Source organism: Saimiri boliviensis, chromosome 6 (genome assembly GCF_048565385.1).
Source record: "Saimiri boliviensis isolate mSaiBol1 chromosome 6, mSaiBol1.pri, whole genome shotgun sequence".
NCBI lineage: Eukaryota > Metazoa > Chordata > Mammalia > Primates > Cebidae > Saimiri > Saimiri boliviensis.
Window position 1 is genome coordinate 125,511,463 of NC_133454.1, and position 20,966 is coordinate 125,532,428.

The 20,966-nt window shown below is 52.3% G+C and overlaps 1 protein-coding gene and 1 pseudogene across 2 annotated transcripts; both read right to left on the reverse strand.

The window, feature by feature from the left end:
• Positions 1-6,513: 6,513 nt before the first annotated feature.
• On the reverse strand, positions 6,514-10,468 carry LOC101036033 (eukaryotic initiation factor 4A-I-like; annotated as a pseudogene).
• GAL3ST3 (galactose-3-O-sulfotransferase 3) lies at positions 10,108-18,761 on the reverse strand. Of its 2 annotated transcripts, none has more exons than XM_039471513.2 (3): positions 18,584-18,761; positions 14,845-15,081; positions 10,108-12,920 (listed from the first exon to the last, which is right to left on the reverse strand). In XM_039471513.2, the coding sequence occupies exons 2-3, from the start codon at positions 14,967-14,969 to the stop codon at positions 11,750-11,752; spliced, it is 1,296 nt and encodes a 431-aa protein (XP_039327447.1). In that variant the 5' UTR covers positions 14,970-15,081; positions 18,584-18,761; the 3' UTR covers positions 10,108-11,749. The 2 variants fall into 2 exon arrangements, with proteins under 2 accessions (XP_039327447.1, XP_039327446.1); XM_039471512.2 differs by having other exon boundaries at positions 18,557-18,761.
• Positions 18,762-20,966: the final 2,205 nt, after the last annotated feature.

The following is a 20,966-nucleotide window of genomic DNA, read 5'->3' on the forward strand; positions in this document are numbered from 1 at the left end:
AACCTCCGCCTCTCAGGCTCAAGTGATTCTTCTGCCTCAACCTCCTGAGTAGCTGGGATTACAGGCATGCACCACCATGCCCAGACTGAGCACAGCCATTTTCTAGCACACACAGACATTTGGTGGCGAAGCATTCTGTATGGCACCATTGAGAAAGCACGGGGCTGGCTGGGGAAAGACGCTGACACAATCTACAGCATGAGTCATCCTATTTAACCACTGACGGCTCCTCCACCGATTGCTCTCTGATGGGCATTTATTTGACTATCTTCCCACCCTGTGACTATTTTGAGAAGCTGTCCACAGTCCTGTCTCCTAAACTATCAGATGGCCAGTTGTGCTCTTTCCAAGTGTCTGCAGCTGGCAGGTCTATCAGACACTGCTCATGCGTCCATATAAATCTGTTCCTTAGGCCACCTTTCCTTCCACAGAAAGCACCCACCGATGCATTGCCCCGAAGTTCCACCCACTGGGACAATTTTCCTTCACCACTGTCTGTAACCTCTAACTCCTGGGCTCAAGTGATCCTCCCGCTTCAGTCTCCCAAGTAGCTGGTACTACAGGTATGCACCATCACACCTGGTTAAATTTTTTTTTTTTTTTGTGAAGTCCAGGTCTCACTATGTTGACCAGGCTGGTTTGAAACTCCTGGGCTCAAGTGATCCTCCCACCTCAGCCTTCCAAAGTGCTGGGATTCCAGGCATAGGTGATCATGCCTGGCGTTTTTGTCTTATCTTTTTCCTTTCTTTTCCTTTTCTTTTTTCTCTCTCTCTTTCTTTCCCTTTCTTTTCTTTCTTTCTTTTTTTCTTTCTTTCTCTTCCTTTTTTTTTTTCTTTCTCTTTCTTTACTTTTCTTTTCTTTCTTTCTTTTCTTCCTTGATGGAGTTTTACTCTTGTTGTCCAGGCTGGAGTGCAATGCACAATCTCGGCTCACTGCAACCTCTGCCTCCTGGGTTCAACCAATTCTCCTACCTCAGCTTCCCAAGTAGCTGGGATTACAGGCAGCAGCCACCATGCCCAGCTAACTTTTGTGTTTTTAGTAGAGATGAGATTTCACTATGTTGGCCAGGCTGGTCTTGAACTGACCTCAGGTGATCCACCCACCTTGGCCTCTGAAAGTGCTGGGATTACAGGTGTGAGCCACCAACCCCAACCTTTTTTCTTTTTTCTTTTTCTTTTTTTTTTTTTGAGACAGAGTTTCACTCTTGTTACCCAGGCTGGAGTGCAATGGCACGATTTTGGCTCACCGCAACTTCCGCCTCCTGGGTTCAGGCAATTCTCCTGCCTCAGCCTCCTGAGTAGCTGGGATTACAGGCACGTGCCACCATGCCCAGCTAATTTTTTGTATTTTTAGTAGAGACGGGGTTTCACTATGTTGACCGGGATGGTCTCGATCTCTTGACCTCGTGATCCACCCGCCTCGGCCTCCCAAAGTGCTGGGATTACAGGCTTGAGCCACCGCGCCCGGCTTTTCTTTCTTTTTTTAAAGACTGAGTCTCACTATGTTGCCCAGGCTGAAATGCAGTGGCACAACCTTGGCTCACTGCAACCTCTGCCTCCTGGGTTCAAGTAATTCTCCTGCCTCAGCCTCCTGAATAGCTGGAATTACAGGCACCTGCCACTACAGCCAGCACATTTTTGTATTTTTAGTAGAGACAGGATTTCACCATGTTGGCCAGGCTGGTCTCAAACTCCTGACCTCAAGTGATCCGCCTTGCGTTGGCCTTCCAAAGTGCTGGAATTACAGGCATGAGCCACCATGCCTGGCCCCTCCTGTGTTTTCTTAAGTCCAGGCTAGCGGTCAGCGAACTCATTCCATGAAGTGGTAAAGTCTTAGGCTTGGGGAGCCATATGATCTTCTTGCAGTTACTCAACCTTGCCAGTGCATAAACAGCCTTAGACAATAAGTATATGCATGAGTGTGGCTGTGCTCTAATAAAACTTTATTTACACATTAGGTGGCAGGCCAGATTTGCTTGTAGTTTGCTTACCCTGGTCTAGACAGTCAACAAATCAATAAAACCATTGATAAATGATGCTTGTTGATTTGTGGTGTAAATACTCCCACCATGGCTGATTTCAGGCTACCAATGTAACACCACCAAGAGCTGTCCTGGAAGAGATAGGCAGTAAATAACACACCACTGGCTGGGTGCGATGGCTCACACCTGTAATCCCAGCACTTTGGGAGGCCAACACCAGCAGATCTCTTGAACTCAGGAAGTTTGAGACCAGCCTGGATAACAGTAAGACCCTGTCTATTAAAAAAGAAAAAAAAGCGCCGGGCACGGTGGCTCAAGCCTGTAATCCCAGCACTTTGGGAGGCCAAGGCGGGTGGATCACGAGGTCAAGAGATTGAGACCATCCTGGTCAACATGGTGAAACCCCGTCTCTACTAAAAGTGCAAAAAATTAGCTGGGCATGGTGGCACGTGCCTGTAATCCCAGCTACTCAGGAGGCTGAGGCAGGAGAATTGCCTGACCCCAGGAGGCGGAGGTTGCGGTGAGCCGAGATCGCGCCATTGCACTCCAGCCTGGGTAACAAGGGCGAAACTCCGTTTCAAAAAAAGAAAAAAAGAAAAAAATAACCTGACACAGTGGCGCTAGGGGTGCCAGGCTGAGGTGAGAGGAGGATCACCTGAGACCAGGGAGGTGGAGTCTGGAGTGAGCTGAGATCGTGACACTACTCATCTGAGTAACAGAAGTGAAACCTGCCTCAAAAAAAAAAAAAAAAAAAAAGTAAATTGTAGTGAACTTATTAGTAAGTGATAAGTTTTGAGTATTTATTCTTTATTATTAATATAATTTATTTAATTGTAATTGCATACAATTTAGTTTTTTAGGGGGTGGGGCAAAGTCTTGCTCTGTCACCCAGCCTGTGGTACAGTGGCAGGATCTTGGCTCACTGTAACCTCCGCCTCCTGCGTTCAAGCGATTCTCCTGCCTCGGCCTCCTGAGTACCTGGGATTACAGGCACACGCCACCACACCCAGCTAAAGTTTTGTATTTCTAGTAGAGATGGGATTTCACTGTGTTGGTCAGGCTAGTCTTAGACACCTGACCTAAAGTGATCTGCCTGCCTGGGCCTCCCCAAATGCTGGGATTACAGGCGTAAGCCACTGTGCCCAACCATAATTTAATTTTTAATAATGGTTGTGTTCAACAACTGGCTTACACAGTTCAGCTTTCAAGAGCCAATAAAAGGCTCACCTGGCATACTGCTGTGTTCAGGGATTGGAATGTAATCCAGTGTGGCTGGAATATGAAGGGGCAGGGGGCAATGGGAGATGTAGCTGGAAGGTTTTGGGGGTCAGACTAGGTTGACCCTCATGGGCCTGGTAAGGAGGGTGGCATGGGGAGAGGTGGTTTCAAACAGGGGAGTGAAAGGATCAGATTGATTTAACAAGGATCACTCTGAATGCAAAGTGGGAAGGTGTTTGGTGTGGAAACCTCGAGGCAGACCCACTAGGAGGCTGTTGCAGTGGAGACGCTGCTGGACTGAGGCAGATGTTATAGGGAGAGAGGTGTGCGGAGTCACAGTTACGCAGGAGTCGGAATCTACAGACATGGTGACAGGTGGCACTCGGGGAAGGGGGAAGGAGGCATTGGGAGGTGCCAAGGTTTAGGCTTGAGCATCGGCTTGAGTAGGGGTTGCCAGTCATGGAAACTGACAGACTGGAGATGGAGCCAGTTTGGATAAAAGATCAGATGTTTGATTGTGAGACTAGTGGCTTTGATCAAGCTGGGGTACCCCCAAAGAGGGAGCCCTGGGCTGGAAACAGAGTTGGGATGCAGGAGCCAGGGTGCTGCCCCTGTGGCGCCAGCTCATGGGATGTCTTCACTCTCAGAGGTCTGCCCTGGCTCTGGGGCACCTCTGGGAGTCACATTCCCTCTCTAGGTCTCAGTCTTCCCATTTGTTTTTTGTTTGTTTGTTTGTGTTTTGTTATTGAGATGGAGTCTCGCCCTGTTGTCCAGGCTGGAATGCTGTGGTGTGATTTCACCTCACTGCAATCTCTGCCTCCTGGGTTCAAACAATTCTGCTTCAGCCTCCCTAGTAGTTGGGATTACAGGCTTGTGCCACCACGCATGGCTAATTTTTGTGTGTGTGTATATATATATAGTGAAGGAGTTTCGCTCTTGTTACCCAGGCTGGAGTGCAATGGCGCGATCTTGGCTCACCGCAACCTCCGCCTCCTGGGTTCAGACAATTCTCCTGCCTCAGCCTCCTGAGTAGCTGGGATTACAGGCACATGCCACCATGCCCAGCTAATTTTGTGTGTGTGTGTGTGTGTGTGTGTGTTTTTTTTTTTTTTTTTTTTTTTTTAGTAGAGACGGGGCTTCACCATGTTGACCAGGATGGTCTCAATCTCTTGACCTCGTGATCCACCCGCCTTGGCCTCCCAAAGTGCTGGGATTACAGGCTTGAGCCACCGTGCCCGGCCAATTTTTGTATTTTTAGTAGATACAGGGTTTCACCATGTTGGCCAGACTGATCTCAAATTCCTGACTTGAAGTGATCCACCTGCCTTGGCCTCCCAAAGTGCTAGGATTACAGGCATGAGCCACAGCACCCGGTCTGAGTTTTCCCATGTGTAATGGGGTATGAGAGCCTGACTCCTTCGCCCTCTGTTGCCTGGGTGTTGTGGCAATCCCATGAGATCAGGATGAAGGTAGAGGATGAAGGTGGCGAAGGGCAATCCTGTCCTGTCCTTTGCCCACTGGAGGGCACCAGCGGAACTCTTGCTGGAGAGAAGAGGATTGGCTGGCAGGAATCCTCAGATTTCTGTATCCCTGCTGGCTCAGAGGAGCTAATCTAGAGTCTAGGAAGTTGAGAAAGGGGCCCCCCTTCCTCTCTTCCATGCCCTCCTCTGGCTGGAACTGTCTGGTCCCTTTCTTCAGGCATCCCTGCCCCACAGCCCCTCTCCATCCCTCTGGCACATTCTGGGAGGCTGCCTGGTTGTATTGGCGGAGCACCAGCTTCTCTCTCCGTACCCCACCTCACCTTGGGTTCACAAAGCATTTGGGCTCTCTGCCCCTCCCTCCCACTCAAACCTGCTCCCAGGAGGCTTTTATAATGAGGCTGTTTAATAAGGAGGCTGCAGGGATTGCTGGGAGTGTGTATCAGGGGGTCGGGTAGTGTATTGTGGTGGCAGGACCTGGGCTTTGAAGCATGAGCACTCTGGTTTCTGTCCTAGCTCAGCTTCTCCCAGCTGTATGAGCCTGGGCACTTCAACTTTTTGTATCTCAGTTTCCTCTTCTACAAGAGGGGATATACCTGGATGTTTAGTGGTATGTGCCTATAATTCCAGTTACTCGGAAGGCTGAGGAGGGAGGATTGCTTGAGCCTGAGAGTTTGAGGCTGCAGTGAGCCACGATCACACCACTGCCCTCTGAGTAGCTGAGACTTGTCACTTGGGTACAAGTGAGACCCTGTCTCTAAAATAAAGCAGGAAGAGGAGGAGCAGCTACCTCTCAGGGTGTTGTAAAAATCGAATAAGTTGGCCGGGCATGGTGGCTCATGCCTGTAACGCCAGCACTTTGAGGGCCCAAGACAGGTGGATTGCTTGAGGTCAGGAGTTTGAGACCAGGCTGGTCAACATGGTGAAACCCTGTATCTTCTAAAAGTATAAAAACTAGGTGGGTGTGGTGGCACAGGCCTATAATCCCAGCTATTTGGGTGGCTTAAGCAGGAAAATCACTTGAACCTGAGCAGCGGAAGTTGCAGTGAGCTAAGATTCCGCCACTGCACTCTGGCCAGGGTGACAGAGCAGGAAAAAAAACCCATCTCAAATAAAATCAATTAAATTAAAATACATAAAGTGCGAAGAAGAGCACCTAGCAGAGGGGTCCCCAACCCCTGAGCCACAGACATTACTGCCTGAGCTCTGCCTCCTGTCAGATCAGCATGAGATTCTCTTAGGAGCATGAACCCTATTGTGAACTGCATGTGCGAGGGATTTAGGTTGTGCACCCCTTATGAAAATCTAATGCCTGATGATCTGAGTTGGAATAGTTTCATCCCAAAACCATCCCCTTTAGCCCCTCACACCATGGACGAATTATCTTCCACAAAGCGAGTCCCTGGCGCCAACCGACCTAGCATATAGTAAGTGATATGGTTTGGTTGTGTGTCCCCCAACCAGATCTCATGTTGAAATGTGATTGCCAGTGTTGGGGCCTGGTGGGAGATGTTTGGATCATGGGGTGGGGCCCTCATGAGTGGCTTGGTGATCAGTGAGTTCTGGCTCTGAGTTCCATCCCCTTGGTGATCAGCGAGTTCTTGCTCTGAGTTCACAGTGATCTGGTTGTTTGAAAGTGTGTGGCACCTCCCCTCAGAAGGCAGTGACCTCCACACTGCAGCCTGGTTGACAGAGTGAGACTACGTCTCAACAAAAGAAAAAAGAAAAAAATGACAAGATGTCTATCCCTTAGCTCCCTTCCCTCCCTCCTCCTGCTGCTCCTCAGTCCCCAGATTGAACCCCTGAGAGGGGCAGATCAGCCCCCCTCAGATGAGGTCAGCAGCCTTGAGCCAGCTCCTCAGTGGAGGTGATGTACAAGGTCTTCGTGTCTAGAAGAGTCCCCCTGTCTTCTGCTATCACCGTGTTAAGAGCTACACCCTTATGGCCAAAACATCCACATGACTGATTCTATGAATATCATTTTTCCTGTTGGTGGGAAGGTCACAGCTGATGATTAAAGAAACCTGGCACATCCATGCTCTGCTAGAGCCAGAATGGATCTTCTCATGATCATAACTTGTTCCTTTTGGTTCATATCTCCATGCATGGCAGAAACAGTGGTCTCTGGCATGCATCTTCTCAGGGAACCAATCAACCTTCCTTTGGGTATTGGTGAAGATGACAGCCTGGATGATGATCAGGGTTCCATACAAGTCACACAGTGGGCGCAGCTTCCACTCCTCTTGTTCTATGCTGATGTAGAATTCAACATTGTTGTTCTAATTAACGTGCCTTCTCCCAGTGGCATTTGCAGCTTTTTTTTTTCCCCCCACAGAGGGGTGGGATGGAGTCTTGCTCTGTCGCCCAGGCTGGGGTGCAGTGGCACAATCTCGACTCTCTGCAGCCTCTACCTCCTGGCTTCAAGTCACTCTCTTGCCCTAGCCTCTTGAGTAGCTGAGACTATAGGCACACCTAACAACACCCAAAATCAGTCATGTGGACTTTTTCTTCTTGACAAGGATTCTGGCAGGGTCCTTCATGAATTTCTTGGTCACCTCAAGCACATCAGAAGGCACTATAGCTGACAGCAAAAGCATCTGAGTGTTGCTGTTGAGCTTTATTTATTATTGTTATGTTTTTAAAATTTTATTTATTTATTTAGAGATGGAGTCTTGCTCTGTCTCCCAGGCTGAAGTGCAATGGTGCAATCTCAGTTCACTGCCACCTCTGCCTCCCAGGTTCAAGCAATTCTGCCACCTCAGCCCCCAGAGTGGCTGGAATTACAGGTGCCTGCCACCACTCCTGGCTAATTTTTGTATTTTCAGTAGAGACGGGGTTTCACCATGTTGGCCAGGCTGTTGTCAAACTCCTGACCCCAAGTGATCCACCTGCCTTGGCTCCCAAAGTGCTGGAATTACAGGCATGAGCCACCATGCCCAGCCTATTATTATTATTTTAAGAGATAGGATCTCAGTCTGTCACACAGACTGGAATGCAGTGGCATGATCAGAGCTCACTGCAGCCACCAACTCCTGGGTTCAAGTGATCCTCATGCCTCAGCTTCCCAAGTAGCTGAGACTACAGGTGCATGCCACTATGACCAGCTAATTCGTGTATCTTTTTGTAATGGCTGTGGTCTCACTCTGCTGCCCAGGCTGGTCTCCAACTTCCGGGCTCAAGCAATTCTCCGTCCTTTGCCTCCCAAAGTGTTGGGATGTGAGCCACTGTGCCCGGCTGAGCTTTTGGTGTATGTCATAGATCTGGTTCTTGAATCTACGGCTTAACATTTTATCAGCTTCATCCAGTTCAAACTTCTTGCTGTATTTGAGAGACAGATATCTCCAGCGAAACACATCAAGTATGTGGCCAGGAGTACCACGATGATATGGGGAGCTTCCACTTCCAGCTTCTGCACTTCAGCATGCACGTGGGTGGCCCCAGTGCAAATGTGACAGGAGGCACACAGGTAATCTCCTTATGCCATGGCCACCTTCTACATCTACTGAACCAATTCTCAAGTGGGTGCCAGGACCATGGTCTGGGTGGCCTTAAGATTCAATTCAATCTGCTGCAGAATGGATATGGCAAATGTGGCCATATTCCCCCAGATTGGCTTGAGCAATCAATCACATCATAACCTTTGATAGAAGGAATACTGGTTTGAAGCTGGAAGGCAGAGGGCTTCCCAAAACCTTAGGTACAGAAGCCATGGAGGAGGAACTCCAAGAGGTCCCTGTCTGTGTGCCAGGCAGTGTGCCAGGGGCATTATCTCAGATACTGTTCACAAAGCCCATGCAGGAAACTATTTATTTCACAGTTGAGGAAAGCGAGACTCAAAGGCTAAGCTCAAAGTATGTAACTGGTATATGGCAAAGCCCGGGTTTCAACTCCAGTGCCCCAGTGGTTAACCACTAGGCAAGATCACACTGGTCTGGAACTTGAGTCATGTTTGGCCAGGTTTGCTGCCTCCACATCTTCACTAGACCTTAAAATGAGCTCCTTAAGGCAGGGACCACGTTTAACTCACTGCCAAAGCTCTGGGAACATTCAGAGTAGACATAGAGTGGGCAGAACCAAGTGTTTGTTGGTGGAAGGAGCCTCTTTGCAGGAGTCCTAGGGGCTGGGGTTTAAGGGGCTGAGGGCTGTTCCCCTGGATTGTGGCTGAAGCTGTAGCTGTTTCTGCCAAAGAGTTCCAGAACCCCTGCTCAGCTTTAGGATTTGTCCTTGTTCCTGAGTTAAACAGAGAGCCCTCTCCTAGTGCCTGATGATTCCATTTGCCCCTGATTCTGGATTTTTCTGAGGCCAGAGTTGTGCTCTATGCTGGAAATAGGGCAAGGTTTATAAAGGAAGGTCCACCTGCCTGAGGGTCAGGGAGGCCAGGAGAGGCCTATCGCAGTGGTTTGGTTGTCTTAAACCTCATGTTGACATTTGATCCCCAATGTTGGCATTGGGCCCAGTGGCAGGTGTTTGGGTCATGGGCATGGATTCCTCATGAAAAGATTATGCCCTCCCTGGGAGATAAGTGAGTTTTCTCACTCTTAGTTCCAAAAGCTGATTGTTAAAAACAGCCTGGCACCTTCTCTGACCCCCTCGCTTCCTCTCTCACCTTGTGGTCTCTGCATATTTGGGGTCCTGAGCGGAAGTAGCATGAGACTCTGGCCAGATACATATACCAATACTGAACTTTCCAGTAATCAGGATTGAGTCAAATAAACCTTTTTCTTTACCAGCCTCAGTCGTTCCTTTATGGCGACACAAAATGAACTAGGACACCTATCAAAGTAGACTTGGCCAGGCGCGGTGGCTCATGCTGGTAAGCCCAGCACTTTGGGAGGCCGAGGCAGGGGGATCACCTGAGGTCAGGAGTTTGAGACCAGCCAGGCCAACATGGTAAAACCCTCTCTACTAAAAATACAAAAATTAGCTGGGTGTGGTAGTGGGTGCCTGTAATCCTAGCTACTCAGGAGGCTGAGGCAGGAGAATCGCTTGAACCTGGGAGGTGGACGCTGCAGTGAGCCGAGATCACAGCACTGCACTTCAGACTGGGTGACAGGGTAAGACCCTGGACCCTGTCTCACAAAAAAAAAAAAAAAAAAAAAAAAACAAAAAAAAAAAAAACAGACTTAAAGGCATGTCTGAATTTTCCAGGCTAACTGAGGGCAAGGTGAAGGATGTTTCTGGGAGAGGTATGACCAGAGAATAGGGCTGGGGGTGCAGATGTAGACAGTGGCAAGCACCTTCTTGCCTGGGGGCCAAAGGACACCTGTTTTTGGATAGATCACTTTGAGTCTAGTACAATTCTTTACTGCTCCTTAATTTTAGAAACTTAATTATGCCTTTGCATGATTCTAATTATTGCCTTTTTCAGAGCTCTGCTGGCAAAAAGTGGGGTGCCAGACAATCGCCTTTCAAGCTGAGGGTGCGTCATGTAAACTGCCAACCAATCACTGCAATGTCCATTGTCCAAACAGGTCAACCGTTGTCTCCATGAAAAATAGGATAAAGAGATGCTGATGGCAGTGTCTTGGTTCTTCACTTTACATTCTTTTGGGGGAAGGTGCCGGGAGTCAGCCTAGCCTGTGGCATGTGATCTTTTTTATTTGAATGGCACTATAGACAGCACTTAAGAGCACAGACTCTGAAGCCACACTATCTTGGTTCGGATCCTAGTGGTTAGTTTCTGGCTGTGACCCTGACTTAATGTCCCCCAAGTTTCAGTTCCCTCACCTGGCAAACAGCACCTATCTCCAAAGTCAAGCCCTTTAATGGTGGCTGGCACATCGTAGACCATAACAGCTATTGTTTTTATTACTGTTACAGATACGTTGATCTAGCTCTGAAGAAAGGAACAGGAAAAGTCCTGATTCTCTGCTAGTCTTTTTTTTTCTTCTTTTTTCGTTACCTCCAGTAATGGCGATAGTCTCAACGGAGATTTCATCTGGAAGTGCTGGCTGTCTTGCTGTGTTAAGGCAAATTGGAGAAAGGGATTGGTCTTCATCTGAGTCCGAGTTGTCTTCTTGTGAGGAAAGCAGGCCATTAGAAGCAGTGACTCACAGCGGGAGGTAAAATTCTGAGTTAGGCAGCTCCTTACCTGAAAATGATCCTCCTTCCACCCAAGGAAGGGTTGTTTTGCTCAAACCCCTCCAGTCCTTCCTCTTTGCTTACCTGCCTTCCTGCCTTGCTCCTGTTACAATGTTTCCCCATGAGCGCCAGAAAATAAGGCCCTATCTGCCTGGTTCACCGGTATCCCGGAGTTACAGAGATGATGCTCAGTAAATGTTGCAGAATTTTATGAGAAAGAACGACTCGGAAAGTGAATGGGGCTGAGGTGGCCAGTCTGTGTTGGGGGCCCAGTCAGTCAAGCAACTGAAGAGGGTTGTGGGTCTATGTCGGGTGGCGGGGGACCTCGAGTCCACACCCCCATCCTCATGGCTCCAGCCACAGCTCCTCCTGGGCATCCACTTCATCCTCAAATGTGGGGAATCCGGCTTCTATGACTGACATATAACCCGCACATTTTAAAGATGTTTTATTTAAAAAAAAAAAAAAAAGAAAAACCAATCAAACAAAAATCCCAACCCAAGAACTTTTGGTTCCGGGAGACTGGGAGCAGCTTAGGTCTGTAGGGAGGGTAGAACCTGGAAGACAGCAAAGTACAGGGAGCCCCCAGCCCTGGGAGGAAGAGCAAGAGCAGCCTTTCCCCAGGGCTCAGCTCCTCTCCGCGGGGCCTGGGCCTATCCAATAGGAAAAGACAGGTGGGGAGGGGGCTCAGCCCCCAGAAAAAGGCAGGGTATGTAGTGCTGGACAGCCATCAGGCCTCTTGTCAAAATCACCAACCAGTTGGGAAAGACAGGGTGGCCCAGCGCTAGATCCAGCCTATCAGTGCCATGCCCGAAGGCGGGGTTCAGCCCACGATAGGGAGCGAGGCTCAGGGAGCTGCATCCCAAAGTTCAGAGAGGGGCTCAAGCCCCTCGAAAAGCAAGGGCTCTCACGGGGCGGGACATGGAGGCAGCCCCTGGCTGGACTCCTGGGAGGGCAGGGCAGGACCCAGACTCCTGGAGGCCTGCGGAGCTCAGGGACCCTGAGGGACGCGAGGCAGCACTCGAATGGGCCTCGGCGGGGGATTGTCCAGGACAGGCTCGGGCCGGGCCCGCGCACCGCCCCGACGCTTCTGCTTGCGTAGCAGGTAGTTCGAGTACTGGACCTCGGGCATGGCCAGCTTGAGGCAGGCCTCGGTGGCCGGGCCGGCGCCGCCGCCGGGCAGGTCGTAGCCCATGATGTCCACCTTGCGGCTGGGCTGCCACGGCTGCAGCTGCTTGGTGCGGATCTGCGCGGCTGGCCGCAGCACAGGCTCGTCGCCGAAGCAGCGCCGCAGCAGGCGCTGGCGGGCCTCGCGCAGCTCGCGCGCCTCGCGCTCCACGCACGCGCGGCCAGCGCGCGCTACGCGGCGCCAAAAGGTGGCGTTGAAGTGGTCGTAGAGGCCAGCGTCCAGGGCGTTCCAGGCGCGCGCCGCGCGCGCCAGCGCCGCGGGGATGGCGGCCAGGCGGGAGCTGGCGGCGCGCGCGTTGAGCTTGGCGTAGAGCACGTCGTCCAGGTCCCAGGCCAGCAGGCGCCGCAGCAGCACCAGCGACTCGTCGAAGTACTCGGCGATCATGACGAGCGAGAAGACCTCCTCCACCTGGCGGATGAGACCCGCCAGGTAGGCGGCGTCATCGCGCGGGCTGCGCTCGTTGTCGCCGCCCAGGTCGTAGGCCAGCGTGTTGTGCGCGAACATGGCGAAGTGCTCGCCGGCGCGGTAGTAGGCCTCGGGCGCGCGCAGGAAGGCCTCGAGCGAGGCGTTGGGCACGCGCCGGAAGGCCGGGCAGTACTGGTTGTAGTAGCTGAAGAGCGACTCAAACATGGCGGCCGGCTCGCGCAGAATGGTGACGTAGATGGTGCCGGGAGGCATGAGGCGCTCTAGCTCCGCGCGGTCGAAGCGTAAGTGGCTGGCCAGCACGTGCGGCGGCCGCGTGGCCGGGTGCACGAAGTGCGCAGAGAAGTTGCGCGGATAGCAGAACTGGTGCTCGCAGCTCGGGTGCGGCAGGGCCACCGTCAGGTTGTGGCGCTCGGCGAAGCGGAACAGGATGTTCTGCACCGTCGTGCCGGCTGTCTTGTGCGTCTTCAGGAAGGCGACGGTCATGTGCTTGGGGCGCGGCGGCGAGTTCCGCAGAGGAGGGCAGCTCAGAGGGAACAGCTTGGGGTACCTGCCAGGCCCAGGGGGTGTGCAGAGAGGAGGGTCTGAGGGGGCTGCCGCTTAACCCCAGCCCTTTCCCCAAGGACTGTGGGATGCCCCACAGAGGGGCCCCGCCCGGGCTGCACTCATGGAAATGTCAAGGGTGGTGCTGGGTAGCCTCTATGATGCCCCCTATGATCCCTGCTGGCCTCCTGGTGTTCACACCCTTGAGTATTCCCCTGCCCTGAGTGAGGCTGGACATACTGCATCTAAAGAATAGAAGAGAGGGCCGGGTGCGGTGGCTCAAGCCTGTGATCCCAGCACTTTGGGAGGCCGAGGTGGGTGGATCACGAGGTCGAGAGATCGAGTCCATCCTGGTCAACATGGTGAAACCCCGTCTCTACTAAAAATACAAAAAATTAGCTGGGCATGGTGGCTCGTGCCTGTAATCCCAGCTACTCAGGAGGCTGAGGCAGGAGAATTGCCTGAACCCAGGAGGCGGAGGTTGCGGTGAGCCGAGATCGCGCCATTGCACTCCAGCCTGGGTACCAAGAGCGAAACTCCGTCTCAAAAAAAAAAAAAAAAAAAAAAAAAGAATAGAAGAGAGCAGAAATAATGGGATGTCACTTCTTAAATTTCATCATAGAAAGAAGGTGGCCAGTATCTTGGTGTCTTTCTTGTAATCCCGGATGAGAGGTGCTGGGGGAAGCATGCTGCCATATAGTGGGCAGCCCTATAGGGAGCTACCACTAAGTAGGAAAAGCCAGCAAGGACCTGAGGCCCTCAGTCTACCAGCCCGCTTGAAGAACTGAAGCCTGTCAAAACCATGTGGAGCTTGGAAGCCGATCCCTTCCAACCAAGCCTTCAGATGAGACTGCATCCCCAGCAAACACCTTGGTTGCAAACCCATGAAAGACCTTGGTCCAGAAGTTCCCAGTAAGCCACACCTGGCTTCCTGACTCCCAAGAACAGATGCTTTCAGCTGCTAAGCTTTAAGGTAATTTGTTTATGCAGAAATTAATAAGGGACAAAGGCCCCTTGGAGATCTTTGAGGCATCCCACTTTGTAGATGTAGAAACTGAAGGCCAAATGGAGAAAATAACTTAACACAAATTCTGGAGACAATTCACATCATCTCTAGATCCTTTTGCTCTTTTTCATTTTCACTCTTTAACTGGCTCCTCACTTTGTAGATGGTTGGCACTGGGCTCTGCAGCAACCCATTTGTTAGGTTTCTCTTAAGGGGTCTAATGCCTCATTCATTCATTCATCAGATATGTTTTGGGTATCCACTATGTGCCAGGCATTATGCTAGGTTCAAGAAATACAGCAATATACAAAAACAATAATCCCAGCCCTCGTGAAGCTTTCATTGCTGTTGCTTCATTCTTAACACATGGGTGTTTGGGACTTCAAACCAGCAAATCATCTGGCAAGGGGGGTGGGCCCATTCACACCATTCTCAGGGGCAGACATTGTAGAAAATGGGGATGTCAAGTTCCCAAGAGGTGCAGGGATTTGTTGGGTTCACATAGTGAGTCAGGAATAGGGTCGGAGTTCCCATGAATCACATGGTATCCTGTATGAGAGTGACTGGCTGCGTCACACACATCATGTGTCACTTTATAGATGAGAAAAGTGGGTCTCAGAGAAGTGAGGGGACTTGGCCTTGCCCAGCACTAAGGAAGTCGTGAGTTGTTTCCATTGAGAAGATGCTTAGCTGCATGCAATAGGAAGGAGTCGAGCTGCATTCAGATCTCAACTGACTCTGTAACTTTGAGCAAGTCACTCAAGCCTTTCCTTGAAGATCAGGCCCTGTCCAGGAAGGCTGTGTGGCCCTAAAGGGAAAGCACTTTCAGAATAGAGGGAAGGAGCAAAGCGGCAGGTGGAAGAATGGACGGGGGAGTTCTGGGCCCCCGGAGCCCCGCCCCTTCGCCAAGGCCACGCCCCCTTACCAGCTGAGCTGCGCCCCCTGGTGGATGAGAAGGCTTACGGTGCTGCACCCTAGCACCAGCAGTAGGATTTTCCTGCGGCTCATCATCTTGGTGGCCTGCTGCAGGCGCTGGAGGATGGGTGGCATGGTGGAGTACCAACCCCTGGACCAGCCAGGGCCTCGCTATCCAGGACTCCCTTCACAGGCACTCATGGGGGATCCTGCGGCTCTGGTAGCAGGGCCAGTGTTCCCAAGAAGCCTGGCAGAAGAAGAAGGCAGATGGGTTTGCAGTGGGCAGAGGAGATGGGCTCTGGGCCCCAGCAGCTCTGATGCGAAGAGCTCCAAGAGGTGAGGTGAGCAGAGAGGCCAGGGCAGATCAGATTCCTACCTCCTGTTACCAAGACCCTATCTCCTTAGTGCTCCAGATAACCTAGTATTGGGTGGAATTACAGGGTCTGGGGTGTTGCCAGCCCTTCAGGCTGTAGCCACTCCCACCCCTCAGCCCTGTTTCTGTCTCTCTGCCTGCTGCTGACTTGTCTTTGTCTTATGGTCGTTTGTACATGTCTCCCAGTGGAGTGGCTTCAGCAGCAGGGCTTGGCTCAGAACATAGGGATCTTAACTCAGTTTTCCCTCCTCCAGGACTCCTGCCCAATTGCTTTAACCCAGGGTTGGTCTTGACTCCCCAGAGAAACTGAGCTCCTCAGAAACACTAATCAGGCCTTCACTTCCTTGGAGTGATATGGCTCTGAGTCAATACTGCAGGCTTACTCTATGTGGTATACTATACATACTTAATCCCATTTAGTCCTCACCACAGCACTGACATAGGTATTATTCCCACTGCACAGATGAGGAAACTGAGACTCTTAAGAGATTAATGTCACTTGTCCATGGCTACACAGCTGGTAACAGTAGAAATGAAATTCATACCTGCTGTTTCTGGCTCCAAAGTCCATGTCCTGAGATACCATATGTGCTATTTCCATGGAGAACTGATTTCCCCAACCTTGCCCTAGACTCTGGCAATTCTGCATGCCTCTGAGTCCTGCGTGCTCCTAGCTGGGCTCCTGCGCTGCGGGCCAGAGACTGAGAAATTCATGAGGGAAAGGAAGGTCTTGAAATCCTGGAGCCCTATCTGGATTCCATCCCCAGACACCTGAAATCCAGGTGACCCCATCAGCTGATTCTGCAGGGAAAAGTACCTGACCAAAGCAATGGGATGGCAACCTGGGCAGGGGTGCAGGTCGGGTAAGAGGTGGCTCCTGCATGTTGCCCTCCTGAGAATCTCCAGAAGGTAAGCTTCCATCCCAAGTGAGCCCAGGAGTGAGAGAAGGGAGGAGGGTTTGGTCTTGCACAAGTCTCCTTTCCCCACAGGAATGCCTCAGCTTAAGGGCAGCCCAATCCTGGGCAGTTTCGGTGGAAAGTTCAGCAGTGATACCTGTCCCCAAGCTAGGGTGGGGGGCCTCAGTCTCCAGGTTCAAGTATAGCTGCAGCCCTCACACATCTTCTTCTCCATGGAGGAGGGGGAGCCTGGAACCTTATGGGCATATGCATGTGTGTGGAACTAGGACACCTGGGTCCCAGGAGGGGTGAGGTAATGTGAAAACCCTTTTGATCATCACCTTCTCCGGGGGCCTTGGGCTTGGCTTCCAATCTCTCTTCTTGACCCTGCTCCCTTAATCCTGGATTACATTTAAACCTGTTTGGGTGGAAAGATGTCCTGCTTATGCCTCCCCTTTTCTCTAGGCCTCATCGCTGCCTCCCTCCACCTGCCTGCAGACAGACTTAATCCGCTGGGAGCCAAGGGTGAAGGGTCCAGCCACAGAGGGTAACCAAGGGCACCGCAGAAGAAGCCTAAAGTCCTCCCTGTCTTTTCAAGGATTGCTGGGGCAGAGAAGGGTTGGCCTGGCCTGGCTGGGGCTGCTTGCAGGAGGAAGGGAGAGCCTTGGGCCTTCTGAGAATACATACCTTCTTCCTCTGTCACTCTTTCTGCTTAGAGAACTTGGGGATTAGACAGAAGTGTCCCAAGATGAGAAGGGAAAGCCTGTATCCAGCTTTGCTAAACTTGTAGAAACCACCCTGTTTCTCAGAGGATTCAGGGTCAGCCAAGGAAGTCGAGCCTGGCTACGGGGATCTTTCCCGGGTGCAGAGCTTCAACTGGCCTCACAGAGAGAGTGACAGGTGCCTGGTATCCCCCTCCATCTTACTCCTGGGCCTTCCCCTACTTCCCCACATAGCTGAGCTCTGGAGAGCTAGTCAGGCCCCAGTCTGAGGCCTGCTTAGGGATAGGGGACAGGGCATCCTCAGAGCAGGAATTACCTAGACACCAGCCCCTGAAGGTGGGCACCAGCTTCTGTATGGCCACTATCAATGACAGGCTGCATCACCTCCCAATACAGCGTGATCCATTTCCAAGCAACTTAGAGCTCTTCAGGTCCTTTCTGAGACAGCTAGGATTATTATCCTGCCACTGGTAGCACCCATTTTGGCCTGCTCCTTCCACCTCCCACTCTGCACTCTTGGTAGAGCTGCCCTCCTAGAGCACACAGAACATTTTTCTCCATGACAGACCTTCAGGTATTTGGAAGCAGTAACCCTGTCTCCTCTGGGTGGGCACTTGGCCAGGCTAAACATTCCAGGTCCTGAGAGAGGGTGCTGCTCGGACATTGGAGGAGGCCTGCCTTCCCTTGGCAACTTTACTCCAAGATGCCTGTTTCAGAGATGGGGCCAAGGCAGTGCCTCTCAGGGAGGGGGCCACAGGGCTGAGTTTCCCTCTGGTTTTCTGGCTGGTGTGGCATGTGTGTCAGTGCTGCTGGAGCCGAGCTTTAGAGCGGTAGCCCTGGCTCCTGCCCTCAGATGCTTCACATGACTCCCCATTCTGCCTGATGTCTTCTCCATGGAGAGAGAGAGGTCTCCCAGCTATCCCAGGCAGGTCAGGGCACCCAGGCTAGTCAGAATGTCAGTGCTAATTTTAGTCAGAACAATCTACCTCACACTGCTGCCCAGTTTTGCAAATTGCTTGCTTTTCTCCAGGGAACCAAAGAAATAGTATAGCCGACCAGAGCTTTGAAAATGGGCCTGGGTACCCACCCACTCCTAAATGAGCCCTTTCTCCTGTCTTCTCTGAGCTCTAGAGCTGAGACTGATGCACTCAGAGGAAGGGGTGCCCTGGACTGGACCACTTGGACCTGACCGCTGAATGGCCCAGAGACTCCATCCTGTCCTGACTTGAGGGATGGCACAGCCCAGTGACCCAGGGCCCTCAAGAGGAAGGGGTAAAGGGCTGAGGGGGTCCGCAAATTACTGGCCCAGGAGAGCAAATCTTTCCACCTCTCTCTTTTTCCTCGCCCCCTCTCCCTCCAGCCTGCACCAGGTCTGTCCCTGCCCCCCCCCCAGCCTCCTCTTTCTCTCATCCACCCCCACGTCATCCTTGCCTCCGAATTCCCTCCATCCTCGTCTCCATTAGTGCCCACCCCCATCACACTTCCCATTCCCTCAATTTCATCCCGACATCCCCAGGGATCCTGCCAGTAGGATCTGGTTACCATAGGGGATAGGCCAGATTGGCCCGCTCACCCCATCTTCTCCTGCTTTCCTGGGGTAGAGCGCCCCCCTCCTCATGCTCTCCAGGCAATAGGCCCCCAAGACACTGTCCCGCCCGCCTCTCTCGGCCCCCTTCCCAATCTGGTCCACTCCCACTCCTCCAGCCCCAGGCCGGCCACTGCAGTACTCACACTGCGCGCCTGGGCTCTGCCTCCCACCTGGATAGGGGGCGGCCGCCGCTGTCTTTGGCCCCTTGTCTCGAAATCCGCACGGAGTCCGAGGGTGTCCAGGGCCCTGCGCGCTGAGTGCCGGTGGCTCGCCTCGCAGAGCCTGAATGGGATCAGGTGGCGGCGTCCGCTCAGCTCGCTCCTCCCGGTCTGCCCGCCCCCCGCCCCCAGTCGCACACCGGAGGAAGGCGAGGGGCGGGGCCGGCCTCGGGCAAGTAGGGGAGAAGGGAGAGGGGGGGAAAAGAAGCGGGAAGAGGGGTGGTCCCCCGGTTGCCCGCTGGCTGCCGTGAACAGTCTCTGGGTGGCATCTTCGGATGCAGTTGTCTTCCTCTGGCAACCTTGCAGAGTTGGACACTAATGTGGCCAGCTCCTTTCTCTCAGACAGGGAAACTGACACCGGGAAGATGTCTGGATAGTCCTGCATTGCTGGGTATTCCGGGGCCCCGCGGGTCATACTTGGGCTCTGGGTGAGCGAGAGGCAGGTATACTTGCAGGTATTCACATGCTCCCTACCTCCTCTCCTCTGTTCCCCTCCAACAGAGAAGCACTGCTTCAGCCTTGTCTGGTCCCATCTGTGCCCACACACACCCCCTTCCCTTCCAGCCTGTCCCCTGCACCCTCTGAGGTGGCTCCCAGCTGCTCACTCACTCTTCCTTCCTAGGACTCCAGACCCACCCACTCCTCATCAGAGCTATAGTGAGGCTGGGACCCCTGCCCAGGCACCTGGCACCAGGCATCAGAGAATCCAAGTTCAATCCTGGTTTTGCTCTTAAATCCCAGAGTCAAGAGGCAACTTGCTGGGCATGGTGGCTCACGCCTGTAATCCTAGCACTTTGGGAGGCCGAAGTGGGCAAATTGCCTAAGTTCAGGAGTTCAAGACCAGCCTGGGCAACACGGTAAATCCCCATCTCTACTGAAATGCAAAAAATTAGCTGGGCCTAGCGCATGTGCCTATAGTCCCAGCTACTTGGGAGGTTGGGGCAGGGGAATTGCTTGAGCCTGGGAGGCACAGGTTTGCAACAAACTGAGATCACACCACTGTACTCCAGCCTGGGCTGGAGACTGTCTCCAAAAAAAAAAAAAAAAAAAAAAAAAAAAAAAAAAAGAGCCCTGCTGTTTATAGCTCTAAAATGAAAAGCTGTTCTGAGCTAGCAGAGATAATACACACCACGACGGCTCCATGTGAACTTCTTGGTCCTCAGTTTCCATCACCCAGAAGCTGGGCAGCAGCACCTCCCAAAGCCATGCCAGACACGGAGAGCCCCACATTGAGTTCTGTGGCTGGCCTGGACACCTGCTTTCTCTCTTGCTCTGGGCCTGGTAAAGCAAGGATCCTGGAGCTGGGTAGCCACCCAAAGCTGGGACTGGAAGGGGCTGGATACACCCTTCTAGGCTTACATAGGCAATAGGTAATATTGTGTCAGGGTCCTTGTTATGGTTACAGGGACTCTGAGTCAGAAGGACTGCTGGTGGCCCCTTGGGTATGTCACCTGCTCTGCCCATCAATCTTCCATGCGTACAATGTCAGGGGGAAGGGGCCCTTGATACCTTGCCTCCTTCCCAGGGCTATTGTGATAAAATGAGACTCTATTATCAGCCTTTCTTTAGTTTATCCTGCCTGAGAGACCCCACAGGCTTCCCTAGCACCTACACATGCCTTGGGGCCTTCAGCCTCAGATTACCTGCCCTGGGCTCTCCAGTTACAGGGAGCAAAAGAGTCTTCCTTTGGCCTAGAAAGTTTCTGCCTGAGTGGCCTGACAAGCTGGAGTTAAGGGTGCCCTTGTTCTGCCTTCCTTACTGTCCTTTCTGGGTTTGGCTTCCCCTCTGGGAGTGGCAGCAGGAGCCTACCACAGTGTCATTAATGGAAAGGGGAAGGGTCAGGCTTTGGGTAAGAGGAAGAAGACTTTCCACCCAGTGCTAGGATGTGAGCCAACCTTTGACCCAGTCCTTTTCCCTTTCTCCCCCAAACCTCACCTTTCCTGGACCTGGTACCCCATTTTTCCCCCTGTTCCCAGCTACTTCTCCACTGGGGGCAGATGGCAAAATGGAGCTAGAGGAAAGATCTGAAGGGTATGTGTAGGGGAAATGAGACCATTCCACTTGAGTCTCCCCCTGCCTTACTCAACACAGAGTGAGCCTGGTCAGTGAGAGTGCAGAGCTAGTGGCAGAGGTGGGGAGTGAAACTGAATTGATGGTGTGGGACTAGGAGAGGTGGATGCTAGGCAGGCAAGAATCCCTGTCAGTCTCTGCCAATATCCCTAAAGGCCAGGGGGAGTTGGGGTGGGGAGTGGGAGGCAAGGTGGCCTCCAGTGCAGGTGCGGCTGAGGGAAAAGGACCTGAGTTTATTTTCGAGACTAAAAAAGACAAATGCTGT